Source organism: Echinops telfairi, unplaced genomic scaffold, assembly GCF_000313985.2.
Source record: "Echinops telfairi isolate 266 unplaced genomic scaffold, ASM31398v2 ScPeMD7_5868;HRSCAF=6743_1, whole genome shotgun sequence".
Taxonomy (NCBI): Eukaryota; Metazoa; Chordata; class Mammalia; order Afrosoricida; family Tenrecidae; genus Echinops; species Echinops telfairi.
The window spans coordinates 10,201,563-10,214,579 of NW_022109768.1; the positions used below are offsets into that span (position 1 = coordinate 10,201,563).

The 13,017-nt window shown below is 41.0% G+C and overlaps 1 protein-coding gene across 1 annotated transcript in view; it reads right to left on the bottom strand.

Annotated features, from left to right (window-relative positions):
* ARHGAP10 (Rho GTPase activating protein 10) overlaps positions 1–13,017 on the bottom strand; it is a 275,523-nt gene that overhangs the window by 176,422 nt on the left and 86,084 nt on the right. The window contains exons 9-11 of the mRNA XM_030887201.2: positions 12,876–12,957; positions 10,905–10,947; positions 8,738–8,803 (exon numbers count right to left, since the gene is read on the bottom strand). Of these exons, the coding sequence (XP_030743061.2) occupies positions 8,738–8,803; positions 10,905–10,947; positions 12,876–12,957 (191 nt within the window). The remainder of the gene's footprint in view (positions 1–8,737; positions 8,804–10,904; positions 10,948–12,875; positions 12,958–13,017) is intronic.

The following is a 13,017-nucleotide window of genomic DNA, read 5'->3' on the forward strand; positions in this document are numbered from 1 at the left end:
GCTTCTTTTATCCTCAAGCCTTTAAAACCCCACACATTATATCCCTTGAAAGCCGGGCACCATCAGCTTTCTTTCTCACATTTGCTTGTGCACCCATTTGGTCTTCAGTGATTGTGTCAGGAAGGTGAGCTTCACAGAATGCTGGGTTAGTAGAACAAAGTGTACTGAGGGAGCACTTGAGTAGAGGCCCAATGTCCATCTACTACCTTAATACTTAACATATAAATATATGTACATAGATCTATTTCCCTATCATTATATATATATACACATACACATATACATATGTACATGCCTATATTTAGATCTCTATAAATGCCCTTTGCCTCCTAGTTCTTCTCTTTCCCTTTACTTTCCTCTTGTCCCACTATCATGTTCAGCCTTCATTTGGGTTTCAGGAATTTCTCTTGGCTACATTAGCCTTGATTAAGCTCCACCAGGCATCCTATGCCCACCTCACCATCGATTTTAGATCACTTGTTGTTCCCTTGTCCCTGGGTTTGTTGACAGCCCCCTCCCTTTCCCCTTTCCCCTACCTCCCTTCTCCCATGTCCCCCGGCCCCCATCATTTGATTTCTTGACTGCTGCTTCCATGAGAACGCATTGTGGTTCCAAGCAAGGTGAAATCCTTGACAACTTCAAGCTTCTCTCCATTGATCAGGATGTTATCTATCAGGCTAGTTGGGAGGATTTGGGTTTTGAGTTGTAATCCATGCTGAAGGTGGTGGCAGTTCTTGATCTTCATCAGCAAATGATTCAAGTCCTCTTCTCTTTCGGTAAGTAAGTCAGGTTGTGCCACCTGTGCATCACAGGTTAATAAGCCTTTTCATAAACCCTAGTCCTTCAGAAAGGCCCTCGTGGCTTCTTCTATCACCTAAATCCCACAATGAGAACCCGCCCCCCTCCTACACTTGACTGCTCTGGTCCTGCTGGCATTCTCATTCTCTACAAGAGGGGCCAGTCTTCTCAGGTTCTCATTCAACAGACCAGGATTTAGCCTTGGAATCTGCAGTTTTAAAGAGGCTCCTTTGGTGAGCCCAGGAGCCCACGTAGCATAGTAGTTAAGTGCTCCGTTACTACCTGGAAGGTGTGTGGTTCGATCCCATAGCCAATTTGTGGGAGAAAGATGTACCAATCTGCTTCCTTAAAGATTTAGTCTTAGAAACCCTACAGGCAGTTTTAGCCTGATGTATATTCTGACCTATAGTGTCACTAGGAGTCAATATTGACGTAACAGCAATAGTTTTGCTTTGCTTTGTTTTTTTGTTTTCTTGGTTTGGTGATCCTGCTGAATGACATCAAATCTGCAATAGCCTCCTGGGTTTCCTCAGGACACTCTGCTTGTCAACAAGAAGTGGAAAGTGACATTACTTACAAAACCTTCTTCCTCTCTGTACAGCTACCTGCTAAACGTGACTGCAGTATGTGCAAAATCACTTGAATGCATCCTTGCTGACTCCACCACCAGATGTACTATCCCGGAGCAGTTACCTCACCTATGAAAGGCTCTAAGCCACACCAAAGTCTGCGTGCACAAATAACTACTAGCACCAGCTTCCATACGGACCATTTCAGTACTGCTACTTGCTATCGGACCACTCATAGGTACTCATTTCCTTCACATTTCCACACATGTGCCCAAGGACCTATTTGTACTGTTTCTTCGTACTTTTTATCCAATCACAAAAACACTCTGCTCCCTCTCTTGCCTCCAAAACTGAAGGCAAGAGATTCTCTAAAATACACCTTCCTCTTCTTTGAGGAAGGCAGTTCTCAGTGACATCAATTATTTTCCAATTCATTCACATCCCCTCAAATTGTCTTAATCAGAGAAACTTTTAACATTTTAATTTTATTAAAAGAAGTTGCTCTCATTAATCTAGGATGGTATGAATCACTTTACTATGTACCCCAAAGATGTAATGTAAGGCTATGCTCACCTGTGATTGATCAACAAATACCGACTAACTGGCACACTTCATACGAGAACTAGGACCTACCTACAATACATCACTGCTATTAAGGGGGAAGGAAAGAACATTGTGCTATTTTCTTGGGCTTAGGTTGTATTTTTTGTTTTGTTTTATAACCAAGAAGTTAAAAGAAAAACTCCCCAAAATAACCTTCATGATACTAAATACACAAAGATCACAAATATGTATCCCATTTCTCCAATACACAAGCAACTCATCCTTCAGACCCCAAAACCCATTACCATCGAGTCACAGTAACCTTATAAAACAGAATAGAACTGGCCGGAGTTTTTCTAGGCTGTAATCTTTACATAAAGCAGACTATTGCATCTTTCTCTCGTATAGTGGTGGTGAATTTAAATTGTTGGGTATTTTAACTTCTGTGCTACCAGGGCCGTTTCTTTAGAACCAAATCAAAATCCAACTCATGGCCACTGAGTGTATTCGAACACACTGTGACCTTAAAGAACAGCGCAGAACTCCTCCACGTTGTTGTTGCTGCTAGCTTACAATGAGTCACTTCAGACTCATAGCAACCCTATGTACAACAGATCAGCACTGTGTGGTCCTGCACCGTCCTCACCATCGTTCTCATGTTTGAGCTTAATGTTGCAGCCACTGTGTCAATCCAGCTTGTAGAGATTCTTCCTCTTTTTCACTGTCCTATTTTTATGAAGCGTGGTGTTCTTCTCCAAGGACTACTCTCTCCTGAGAATATGTCCAAAGTGTGTGACTTGATGTCATGCCATCCTTGTTTCTAAGGAGCAATCTGGCTGTACTTCTCCCAAGACAGCTTGGTTTGTTCTTCTGGAAGTCCATGGTACTTCCAATATCCTTCACCAGCACCGTAATTCAAATGTATCCATTCTTCTTGGATTTTCCTTATTCAATGTCCAATCTCCAGGCATACAAGATGATTTAAAATGCCAAGAGTTGAGTTGGATGAACCTTAGTCCCTCAAAGAGGCCTTGAACAGCAGATTTACCTACTGTAACGTGTCATTTGTTCTCTTGACTGCCGCTTCCATGAAGCAAAACAAAATCCTCCATCACTTCAACCTTTTCTCCATTGATCACAATGTTACCCACGAGTCCAGTTGTGACGAGTCGGGTCATATTTACATTGAAATGTAATCTATACGGAAGGCTGCAATCCTTAATCTGCATCAGCAAGTGCTTCATTCAAGTCCTCCTCACTTTCCAAAAAGTTGTGTCATCTGTATATTGAAATTTGCTAATAAGCCTTCCTCCAATCCTGATGCCACAGCCTTCTTCATATAAACCAGCTTCTGTGATTTGCTCGGTAGACAGATTGAATTAGTGTGGCGAGAGGATACAACTCTAACACACACCATTCTTGATCTCAAACTGATTTCAACGGTTCGATATGGTTTAAAAAACTGTTGATCTTTATAGGAGTAGACAGCCTCATCTTTCTCCCTCGAACAGCCAGGGGGGTGGACTTGACCTTATGGCTGCCAGCACAACACTAAACCCACTCTGCCACCAGGATACCTTTTCCTCAGGACCAGACTCACTGCCATCTAGAACCTGTAAGACAACGTAGAACTGAGACAGCGTAGAACTGCCCCAGTGTTTCTGTGGCTGCAAATTGTTACAGAAGCAGAAAGCCTCACCTTTCTCCCACGGAGCAGCTGGTGGTTTCAAACTGCTGACCTATCGATTAGCAGCCCAACTCCTAACACGAGGTGTTTTTACCCCATTTATTTTTTTATTTCAAAATAAGATATGTGCAGTGTGCATAGGAATTTGCTCAGATGGGTCTGAGGGACAGTGAACTGGGCCCCTGTTTAAAAAGTTTGAGGACCCCTGTTTTAAAGGATACCTGAGAAAGGAACAAAGCACCCAGAATAATGCTCAATGAATGTGAAATAAGGTTCATTGTTTTAAACCAATTATTTTAGGAATTATTTATGACAGTAAGGAAACAAATTATGATGATCCTCACTAATTAAAAATTAAAAATAAGTTAATCAAAAAGCTAAAATCTGTTGGGGTTTTATATGCCAGCAACTGAAAAATCCGAAAAGAAACCATGTATTTACATTAACATCAAAGAGAATTAAAAGGCCTAGGAATAAATCTAAGTAGAGATGGAATAAATCTAAGTAGAGATGTGAAGGACAATAAAAACTATAAAACACTGTCAAAAGAGATTAAAGTACACTTAGATAAAAAGATGGTCCATGTTCATGAATTGGAAGACTTAATGTTGTAAAGATGTCAATACTATCCAAAGTAAGCTATAGATTCAATGCAATCAGGATCAAAAATCCCATTTTATAAAAATAGAAAATCTAATCCTCAACTTTATACAGAATAGCAAGAGGCTCTGAATAGCTAAAACAATGTAGAAAGAATAAAGTAGAACGGCTAACATTGCCTGAGTGTAAAACATACTATATGGCTACAGCCCTGATGGCATTGTCAAGTAAAGGTTAGACTAGTAACTGCAAAGCTGACAGTTCAAACCCACCAGCTGCTCCTCAGGAGAAAGATGCAGCTATGTGCCCTAGGAAAGATTTACAGGCTCAGAAAGCCTACAAAGGATCACTATGAGTCTATAGGATCAACTCAATGGGAATAGTTTTTCGTTTGTTTTTTGGTATACAGCTAAAGTAAGCAAAACAGCCTGTTGCTAGTATAAGCAAAGGACTCCTGGGGGCATAGTGGCTGTATGTCAGGCTGCTAACCACCAGGTCAGCAGATCGAACCCACCAGCTGCTCTGTAGGAGAAAGATAGGGTTTTCTACTCCCGCAAAGAATTAGTCTTAGAAGCCTATAGAGGCAGTTCTACCCTGTCCTATAGGGTCGCTATGAGTGGACATCAACTCAATGGCATTGAGTTTGGGTTTGGGCATTATAAAAGAAGGCATACCGGTGAATAAAATAAAATTGAGATGCCAATAATAAGCCACGTGGTGTTAGTCAACTGACTTCTAACAAGAGTGCTAAGTCCATTCAATGGTGCTGGAAAAATCAGCTCTTCACAGTCAACACAATGAACAAGATCCAGGGAGGTTTGGGGTCATGGTGTCATGGGACACTCCAGTTAACTGGCCCAATAATATTAGTTAGTGCTTCTATTCTATCTCCTAGTTCTTTGCATAGGACCTGAGGTCTTAAAAGCTTATAGGTAGTCATCCAAGGCACAATTGGTCTCTAGTCACCTAATGTAACAAAGGAAGAAGGAGAGCAAGGAATCTGAGGAGAATGTGGAATGTGAGGCTAACATTACTGAACATTTTGACCTAAGATGCTAGATAAGAGTACTAATCTAAAGAGAAAAAACATACAAACCATAATTTTAAATTCTATAGGTGCCATACTTTCCATAAGCCTGGAAGGTGGATGGACCCCTGAAACTATTCCCCTGAGATAATTTTTAAGTCTTAAACCAAAAATATACCCTAAAATTTTCTTAAAACAGTAGTTTGACTTAACTCAAAAATGTCTGTCTCGAGCATCATGGTCCTGTAAGATCTATGTGGGATAAAATTTTAACAGTAACTTAAAAAGTTAGATCAGGCCCTTAGAGGGCAATGAATTTATATTAACAATGGTTGAACAGCTCAGAGAAGGAGGGAGAATGGTTACACCACTTGAAGAATGTTATCAAAGTCACTTTATGGGAACTGTACAAACTGATGAACCGATCTGTTTTGCTGTATAATTTCCAATAACAACCAATCAAATTTGGGTAAGGGTTGAACTGAGAGGAAAACTGACATTGAACAAATGTGACAAAAATGTGGGCACTGCTTAAATCTGGGTAATGGGGTTACCTGGGTAGTGCTTAAAACAATCACGGCATTACTGTGCACTTGCATTTCACGCTAACAAAACTGATTCTTTAACAGAGTACCACCAAGAATTTTCTTTGAAGGCAATTACTGGTGATCTTTTACCTTTTGTGCTTTGCTTGTCTATCATTTATATTTTGATTCTATATTATTTTAGACATAAAAATAAAAGCAAGGTGTTGTGCTGTGTTTTGTTGTTCTTATTTTTAAAACAAAGTGAGGAAAGACCAATTATAGAATTAAAAAAAAAGATCAATGTTCATGAAAGTGGATTTGGAGAAATCAAGGTGTGGTAGTTACTTAATTTCATGTCACTTCAAGATATGTAGAGTGTAAGGGTGCAGTGTAGCCTGTCAATCAAGTCACAGTCTGACGTTGGCTCCTTGTGGGAATGGTCTTTGGATCCACTTGACCTTGCACCCACTGGCCTGTGATCTCCCTGCATTCTGCATCATTGCACGTGGCTGTGTGAGTCTGAATAGGGCATATGGACTAGGATCAGACTTATGGACCTGAGTTAGACTGCTGGGATGTTTTCTCGATACATAATTAGTTCTTGATATAAAGTTCTCTCTTATACATCTATGAGTATCACTGGATTTGTTTCTCTAGTCAGCCCAGACACAAGGGCAATAGTCACAAGGGCAATATTATTTGAAGAAATTCCCAAATGTAAGATAAGCATGTCAGGGGTTCTATCTCACTTGTTATTTTTAACTGTATGGTCCAATTCTTGATTTTTTAAAACCATTAAAAACAAAAGGATCCTGGAATGGAGTAATAAAATTTGAAAAGGAAAACATGCTATTTGTTTTTATTTTTAACTGGGAAAATCTAAATTATAGTATGTGACCCATTCTTCTGTTCAAACCCTACAACTTAAATGTTTATAATAAAAATACCTTCCATACATGCAGATTCCAGTAGAGCCATGCTATTTAATGTATATTAAACTACACATACCAACCAGAAAAATCTTCCTAGATAGAGTTTTATATGTTCAGGTAGAAGCAATGATGTTTAAAGTACGTATATCATTTGGGGAAATAATTTATCAGAGTAAGTATGCAAATACTAAGCTTTCCAAATTTAAAAGCTCAGCAAAAAGAAAAAAATCCCAAAAACATGAATGGTGGAGACATAAAAATTAGTTTCTTTTAATACATTACAAAATTTTTGAAGCACTAGGATAATGAAGAAATTTGTCAGCTCAACGTCAGTGCCGGTTAAAATGAATGAAAATTCATCCGGTTAAGTCATCCATAGTAGGGCTAGGACAATGAAAGCAAAATGAACATTCTATTTCTCCATCCATGTTTCATTGGGTCTTTAAACAAAGGGATTCTCAACCTTCATCCACGAACAGCCTGTTTTGTAATGTCCAGTGCTTGGCTTCTCCAAAATCTCCCAGGTTGGCTAGAAAGTGCAAGGCCTCTATGATTCGCTGGGGACTTCAAAGAAAAAGCCTTTATGCTTTTGGTCATAGAGGTGGATTCGCTTTCTTCAAATTTAAAGTGGAAAACAAGTCCAATTTAATCACCAGATTAGTAAATAAACAAATGATAGTCTACCTATATGTACTGGTTGAGTTGTGACCCAAAAAAGTAAGTGTTGAAAGTCCTGGCCCCTATGGATTCTAATCCTATTTGAAAAGGGTTATTGCCTTAATGAATGTTCCGTTTTACCTCTCTGGGTTCCAATATCCATTGCAATGGCATCACAGAAGTTACACACAAAATTCATGATTAAAGGGTTTATAAAGGAAGTTAACAAGGTGTAATGCCAGTGAGCAATGCTCGGGGTTGAGTTGTCTATCGGGATGTGTTACAAAGTTCTTTCAGGCTTGCTAGTCAATGCCCCAAGAAGCTTACCACTCGATGAAAGCCTCCACCCAAAGGCATTCAACTCAAGATCCTTGGGTCAACAAACCTACCTCCCTGAATTAAGTGCCCAGACATATTCCACTCCAGGAAGCCTCAGCCCGAAGGCACTCAGCATCTCACGCCACAAGCCAGCCTCCTGCACAAAAGCACTCAACTCAGCTCTACTTGCTCCGTGCTTCCAGAAGTCCACCACTGCTTCATGCTCTGGCTCCTGGTGCTGCGGCTGCTCCTGATGTTATCGCTGTCTTGTGGATCCAAGAGATTCACCGCACAGGGATCTGGGGTCCACAGATGCAATCCACTCCTGGGTCTTGCTGGTCATGAGATTCCTCCTCCTGCTTCCCAGGGGGCTCATTTTATGAACAGCAGGATGGCATTCCAGGGAATCCTGGTCACATTGACTCACTCACAGGTGAATCCTATCAGTATCTTCCTTCTCTGACCTTCCTGCCACACACCCAGGCAGGAAAAGGTCATTTGTAGGGAGTTAGAGAAATTATCTAGAAGAGTCACACTAAATATTCCATACCCCTGCCAGAGTTTTCGTTGTTAGATTAATAGATCCATGTCAGTATTGGGTGTGTCTTAGACTTAATCACTTCTGAGTTCGATAAAGAGACAAAGCACACAGGAATCATCTATGGCTGTGGTGGTACACACGTTTTCAACTATCAAAATTCAAACATTTGTACACTTAAAAATCAGTGCATGTATCTTCTATAAATTATACTTCCAGAAAGTTGTTGATGTTTTGTCTTAAATAGGGCCCAAAAGACAATGGGAGATAGAAAATATCTTACTATTGTTTGGTTAGAAAGTGATGAATATTGGTCTTCCAACACTGTTCGTTCTTCTATTGCTTCCCATGTCAGCAGTGACCATGTACAGTAACACAGAGGACACTGAGTCAGTCAGTGAACACACTGGTCCTCAGATACCTGGAGTGTGCGCCTTCTGTTGACTCCAGAACACGTCAGCGTGCAAACAGCATTTTACAGGAGTCAGAGTTTACATACCAGTAGTTTTTATGAATACGATGATTCAGAAAACCACATTACCTCGTGTTTCAACAGCATTGATGCATTTTCTGAGAATTGTGAATCCCATCTTATCCAACTGTGCACCTAAAAGAAAGAGTCAGAAAGTAGTAAAGGCTCAGTTAATTGATCATATTTTCTCTTTCCTAACAGAAGGGAGGGAAAGGCAGTGTTGGAAACTTTCAAATCCTGTCTAATGTATTCTCTACTTAGATGATGTAAATGAGAATTTATTTGTTGGATACCAGGACATCTATTGTAACTGTAACATTAAATTTCTATGCTTAAAAGGGTTCTAAAGTAAAAAATATACCTTATTTTAAAACAGTGAGAAAGATATTAATACAACTCTTTACAGGACATGACCCCAAAACAGTTGTGAATGGCCAATTTCGATAGCATCTGGTTTAAAAAAAAAAAAACACATACGAAACCATGTTCACATGTAGGATAAAGCTTCATAAATTTCCTGAGAACCTTTTATTCCCATTTTTTAAAATTATGAACTGGGTGATTTACAGAGTAGATCATCAGTTTCATATAAGAATTCATTGTCTCATCTCACTAACTGCAAGTCCCTCAGTGTAAAACATCATTTATCCACTTCCTCTCTGTGTTTCCAATTTATATTCTTTCTTTCCCAACTCTGCTGGACTCTGTCCTTGGTTTGGCAAATGGTGCCCTTTTGATCTCAAATGGTTGATTATTCTAAGGTGTGTATAGCTCACACATGTTACTGCTCCCCTTTCAGACTGACTGCTTAACTGAAAATGGAGCCACAGGGGTGAGTACATTCCAGCCCTGAAGGGTGACGAGGGGCCAGACTGTCAGGGGCTCAGAAGAGCTTGGTAAATATAGTATGTGGGAAATGCACTTGAAAATAAAATTTCATATTTTATACCATGTTCTCTGAGCTCTTAAAATAATGGTTTTAGAACACATGATCCATGTACCAAAACAGAATTATTTTGGAAATAAAATTTCAGAATTTTTCCAATATAGATGCTGCCTATGATTAGGCTGGAGCATTTGTTTTTCCTTTAATAAAAGGCAAATGTTTCTAAAAACTCCATCAGGAGTGTGAGCAACTTGGGTCTCTCCATCTAGAACCTGGGGTTCAGTGATGCGAACCTTTGGCTGCAGAGGGAAGGGCATGAGCAACTCAAGAATTAAACTTGGCCGGTTTCCCATGTGAGTCAGGACTCCGCGAGGGCGGAGAGTTGGAGTTTGAGATAAGCTTGGGGGCATTCTGAAGGGCTGGTTTACGACTCAAGGATTTACTGTTCATAAAGTTTCATGAAATGCAAATTATTTCTGTAAGAGTAGCAGAACTGTTTTTCCCAGAGCATGTTTTAATTTCTCCATAAAGAATTAAGAAAGGTGCGAAAGAAGGGAAAGGGGGGAAAGGGAAAGGAGGGATGAAGAAAATCAGAGAGAAGGGGAAGGAAAGAAAAAAGAAGGACAAGGATGCCCGGGTGCAGCACACGGTGGATTTCCAAGGTCAGGGAAGAGGAAACGTCTTTCCTCCAAGAAGGTGTGCCATACAGCACGTCTTCAAACCTTGACTATGTGATAAACACAGCCCAATTTCCCCCCCAAAGACATCAAAATTAAAGTCGGAAAGAATCCACCGAACCAGGTCACATTTTCGTTTTATCTCAATACAAATCATGAGTACAAACACAAGCAGTGCTTCATGTTCCTTTAGGGTATGTTTGAAAGGGGCATCCTCCTCAGGTATGTTAATACATCAGGCTATGATTTATTGGTTTTGTTGTTAAAGTGCACTGCCATACTATGTCTACACTCAAAGGCCGTAGGGATTTTCAGGAGGAAGACGGATCAACTGCACACCGGGGCTTACAACTTAGACTGGAAGGTAAAGGCTGGGGTACCTGAAACTCTTATGGGATCCCTTAAGGCTTTACAAATAAATATCAAAGTGAACTGTAGAGAGTGCATTGACCCTAAAAAGCTCCAGGTGGCAAAGATCAATGAGAGTTACAACAATACAGGAAAATCGGAGCAGGTTCCCAGTGGCTGACAGAAGACACACATCTGTTAGGAGACTACAGAGAGCGGAGAGGGGGCAGCAAACGACAGTCAGCATCAGGAATGATCACAGCGCAACTGGGGAAATGGAAGAGGACGGGCATGTTATGTTATAATGCTATACATGAGCACTTACATCCTTCTGGTCTTGGGACAGCTCTACTGAAACTATGGAACAGCTAGGAAGAGAAACAGGAAAATATTACCTTTTATATACTGAATCGATTACAATTATTCAATCAGACACATGTAGGACCATGCAAAATAATACATTCTCGTGAATTTGGTGTTGACTGACCCTGCTCTTAGATACAAAGATACGTTAACAAGCTGGTAAATCCGAATCACCTCTGACTGTCTTCTCTCCTGAGCTGTTCCAAGACAGCAAATCGACATGGAGCGCCACGGTTTTTCATGGTTCTTCAGCATTTATAATCCCCAGAACAAGGGCAGAGAAATTGGAGCAGTCTAACCACTCAGTTTGCGATCATTTTTTCACCACTGTCCGTATAGCGTGGCGTTTATTTTCATCTAGGTGACCCCTGCCGACAACTGCGTAAGTCTATTTGAAACACCAAAGTAGTGATTCTGGTGCTGGTCCAATATCCGGAAGACAAAAAACACATGGTGTCCTAAGAGTCCCTATATAAAAACAGAGCACTGTTCCCTGGAGATTGGCTTTCGTCTATTTCTAGGCTACGCACTTGGCTTTCTACAGTGAAGGAGAAGTTGGGGGTGTCTCCAAGGTCACGCAAATATTGCAACAGGTTCATTTCTCAATGACTTAGTCATGTGGTCTTTTTGCTAGGTAAGCTCAGTCTCCAACGTGCTTCTTCATTTTCTGAAGAGATCGCTTCCTTACTCTATCGCTGCTGTTGTGAGGTGGCATCCAGTCGGTTCCTGCAACGCTGCCCTGGCCTGTGCCATCCTAGCCCCTGTTATGTTTTGAGCCCCTTCTTGTTACTGTGGGTAACAGTGGATGGGGCCCATCCCATCCAAGGTCTTCCTCTTTTTTCATTCACCCTCCCTCTACTTTACCCAGCGTGAAGGTTTCCTTCCCAGAACTCCTCATAACATGTCCAAAGTGCTTAAGATGAAGTCTTGCTATCCTCACTTCTAAAAAATAGTCTGGTTAGACTTCTTCGAAGACAAGTGTGTTTTTTCTCCTGTCAGTCCAATGTCACAGTCAATGTTCTTCCCCTGCATCCTAATTCAAAAGCACTACGAGGCAAAATCATCGCCTCCTCCGTGTTTCCTTATTCTCGGCGGCTTTCACATGCGTATAGTGACTGAAAACCCCCTGGCTTGCGTGGAGCACACCGTGGTCCCCAAGGTGACATCTGGCTTCTCAGCACTTTCAGAGATTCTTTTGCAGCACACCTGCAAAATGGCGGTATGTCCTGTGATTTCACTCCAACTGCTTCCATGGCTGAGGGTTTGGGATACAAGTAAAATGGAATCCTTGACAACTTCAATCTTTCCCCTATTGATCATGAGGTTGCTTATTGGTCCAGTGGTGAGGATTTTTGCTCAGCAAAAGCCGCTAACCTTTCAGGATTAAAGTAATGCTTGAATCAAGTGGCAAACAGACAGCATTCCCATGTCTCTGACTCTTTATCTTTATCCCTGACCAATCGGAAGAGTCTCTCAGACACGATGGTCACACAGTATTGCGGACTCTGCACCATTAGACTAGACCCTCAATTGCTAAATCACACAAGAGAAATCTCGCTGTGACTTATCTCATTGCCTGTACCACCTCATGTTTATGATTCCATCTCCACTGGGGTCAAAATGCGTTACAAGCATTGACTGAATCCATCACCCAAACTGCTGCCAGGTAGGATCGAGGCAATTGATAATGTAGATGACTTCCTCCAGCAAAGCAAGCCAGAGTCAGAGTGGCGCAGTCAAAGAGAATGAGAAATAAAAATGAGTGATACGCCAGCCTTCCATGTGCTGCTGAACACGTCCAAGATGAATTCAACCACCAGTTTCAGCAGGAAATATTTTCAAACTACCATGACACACACAAATAACACAAAAATAAACACAAGTAAACTCTCAAGGACTTATAATAAAAACTCAAACCACTGATGATTCTTACAGCTTCTTTTCCACCCAGTGCTTCCATCCACCGCTTCCTTTCCTCTTCGGAAAACGCCTGCAGGGTCAGGGCGACGCCGGGCCTGAAAGACACCGGGAACAGCACGGTGACTACTGGCTACTAAACAACCAGACCTCCTTGC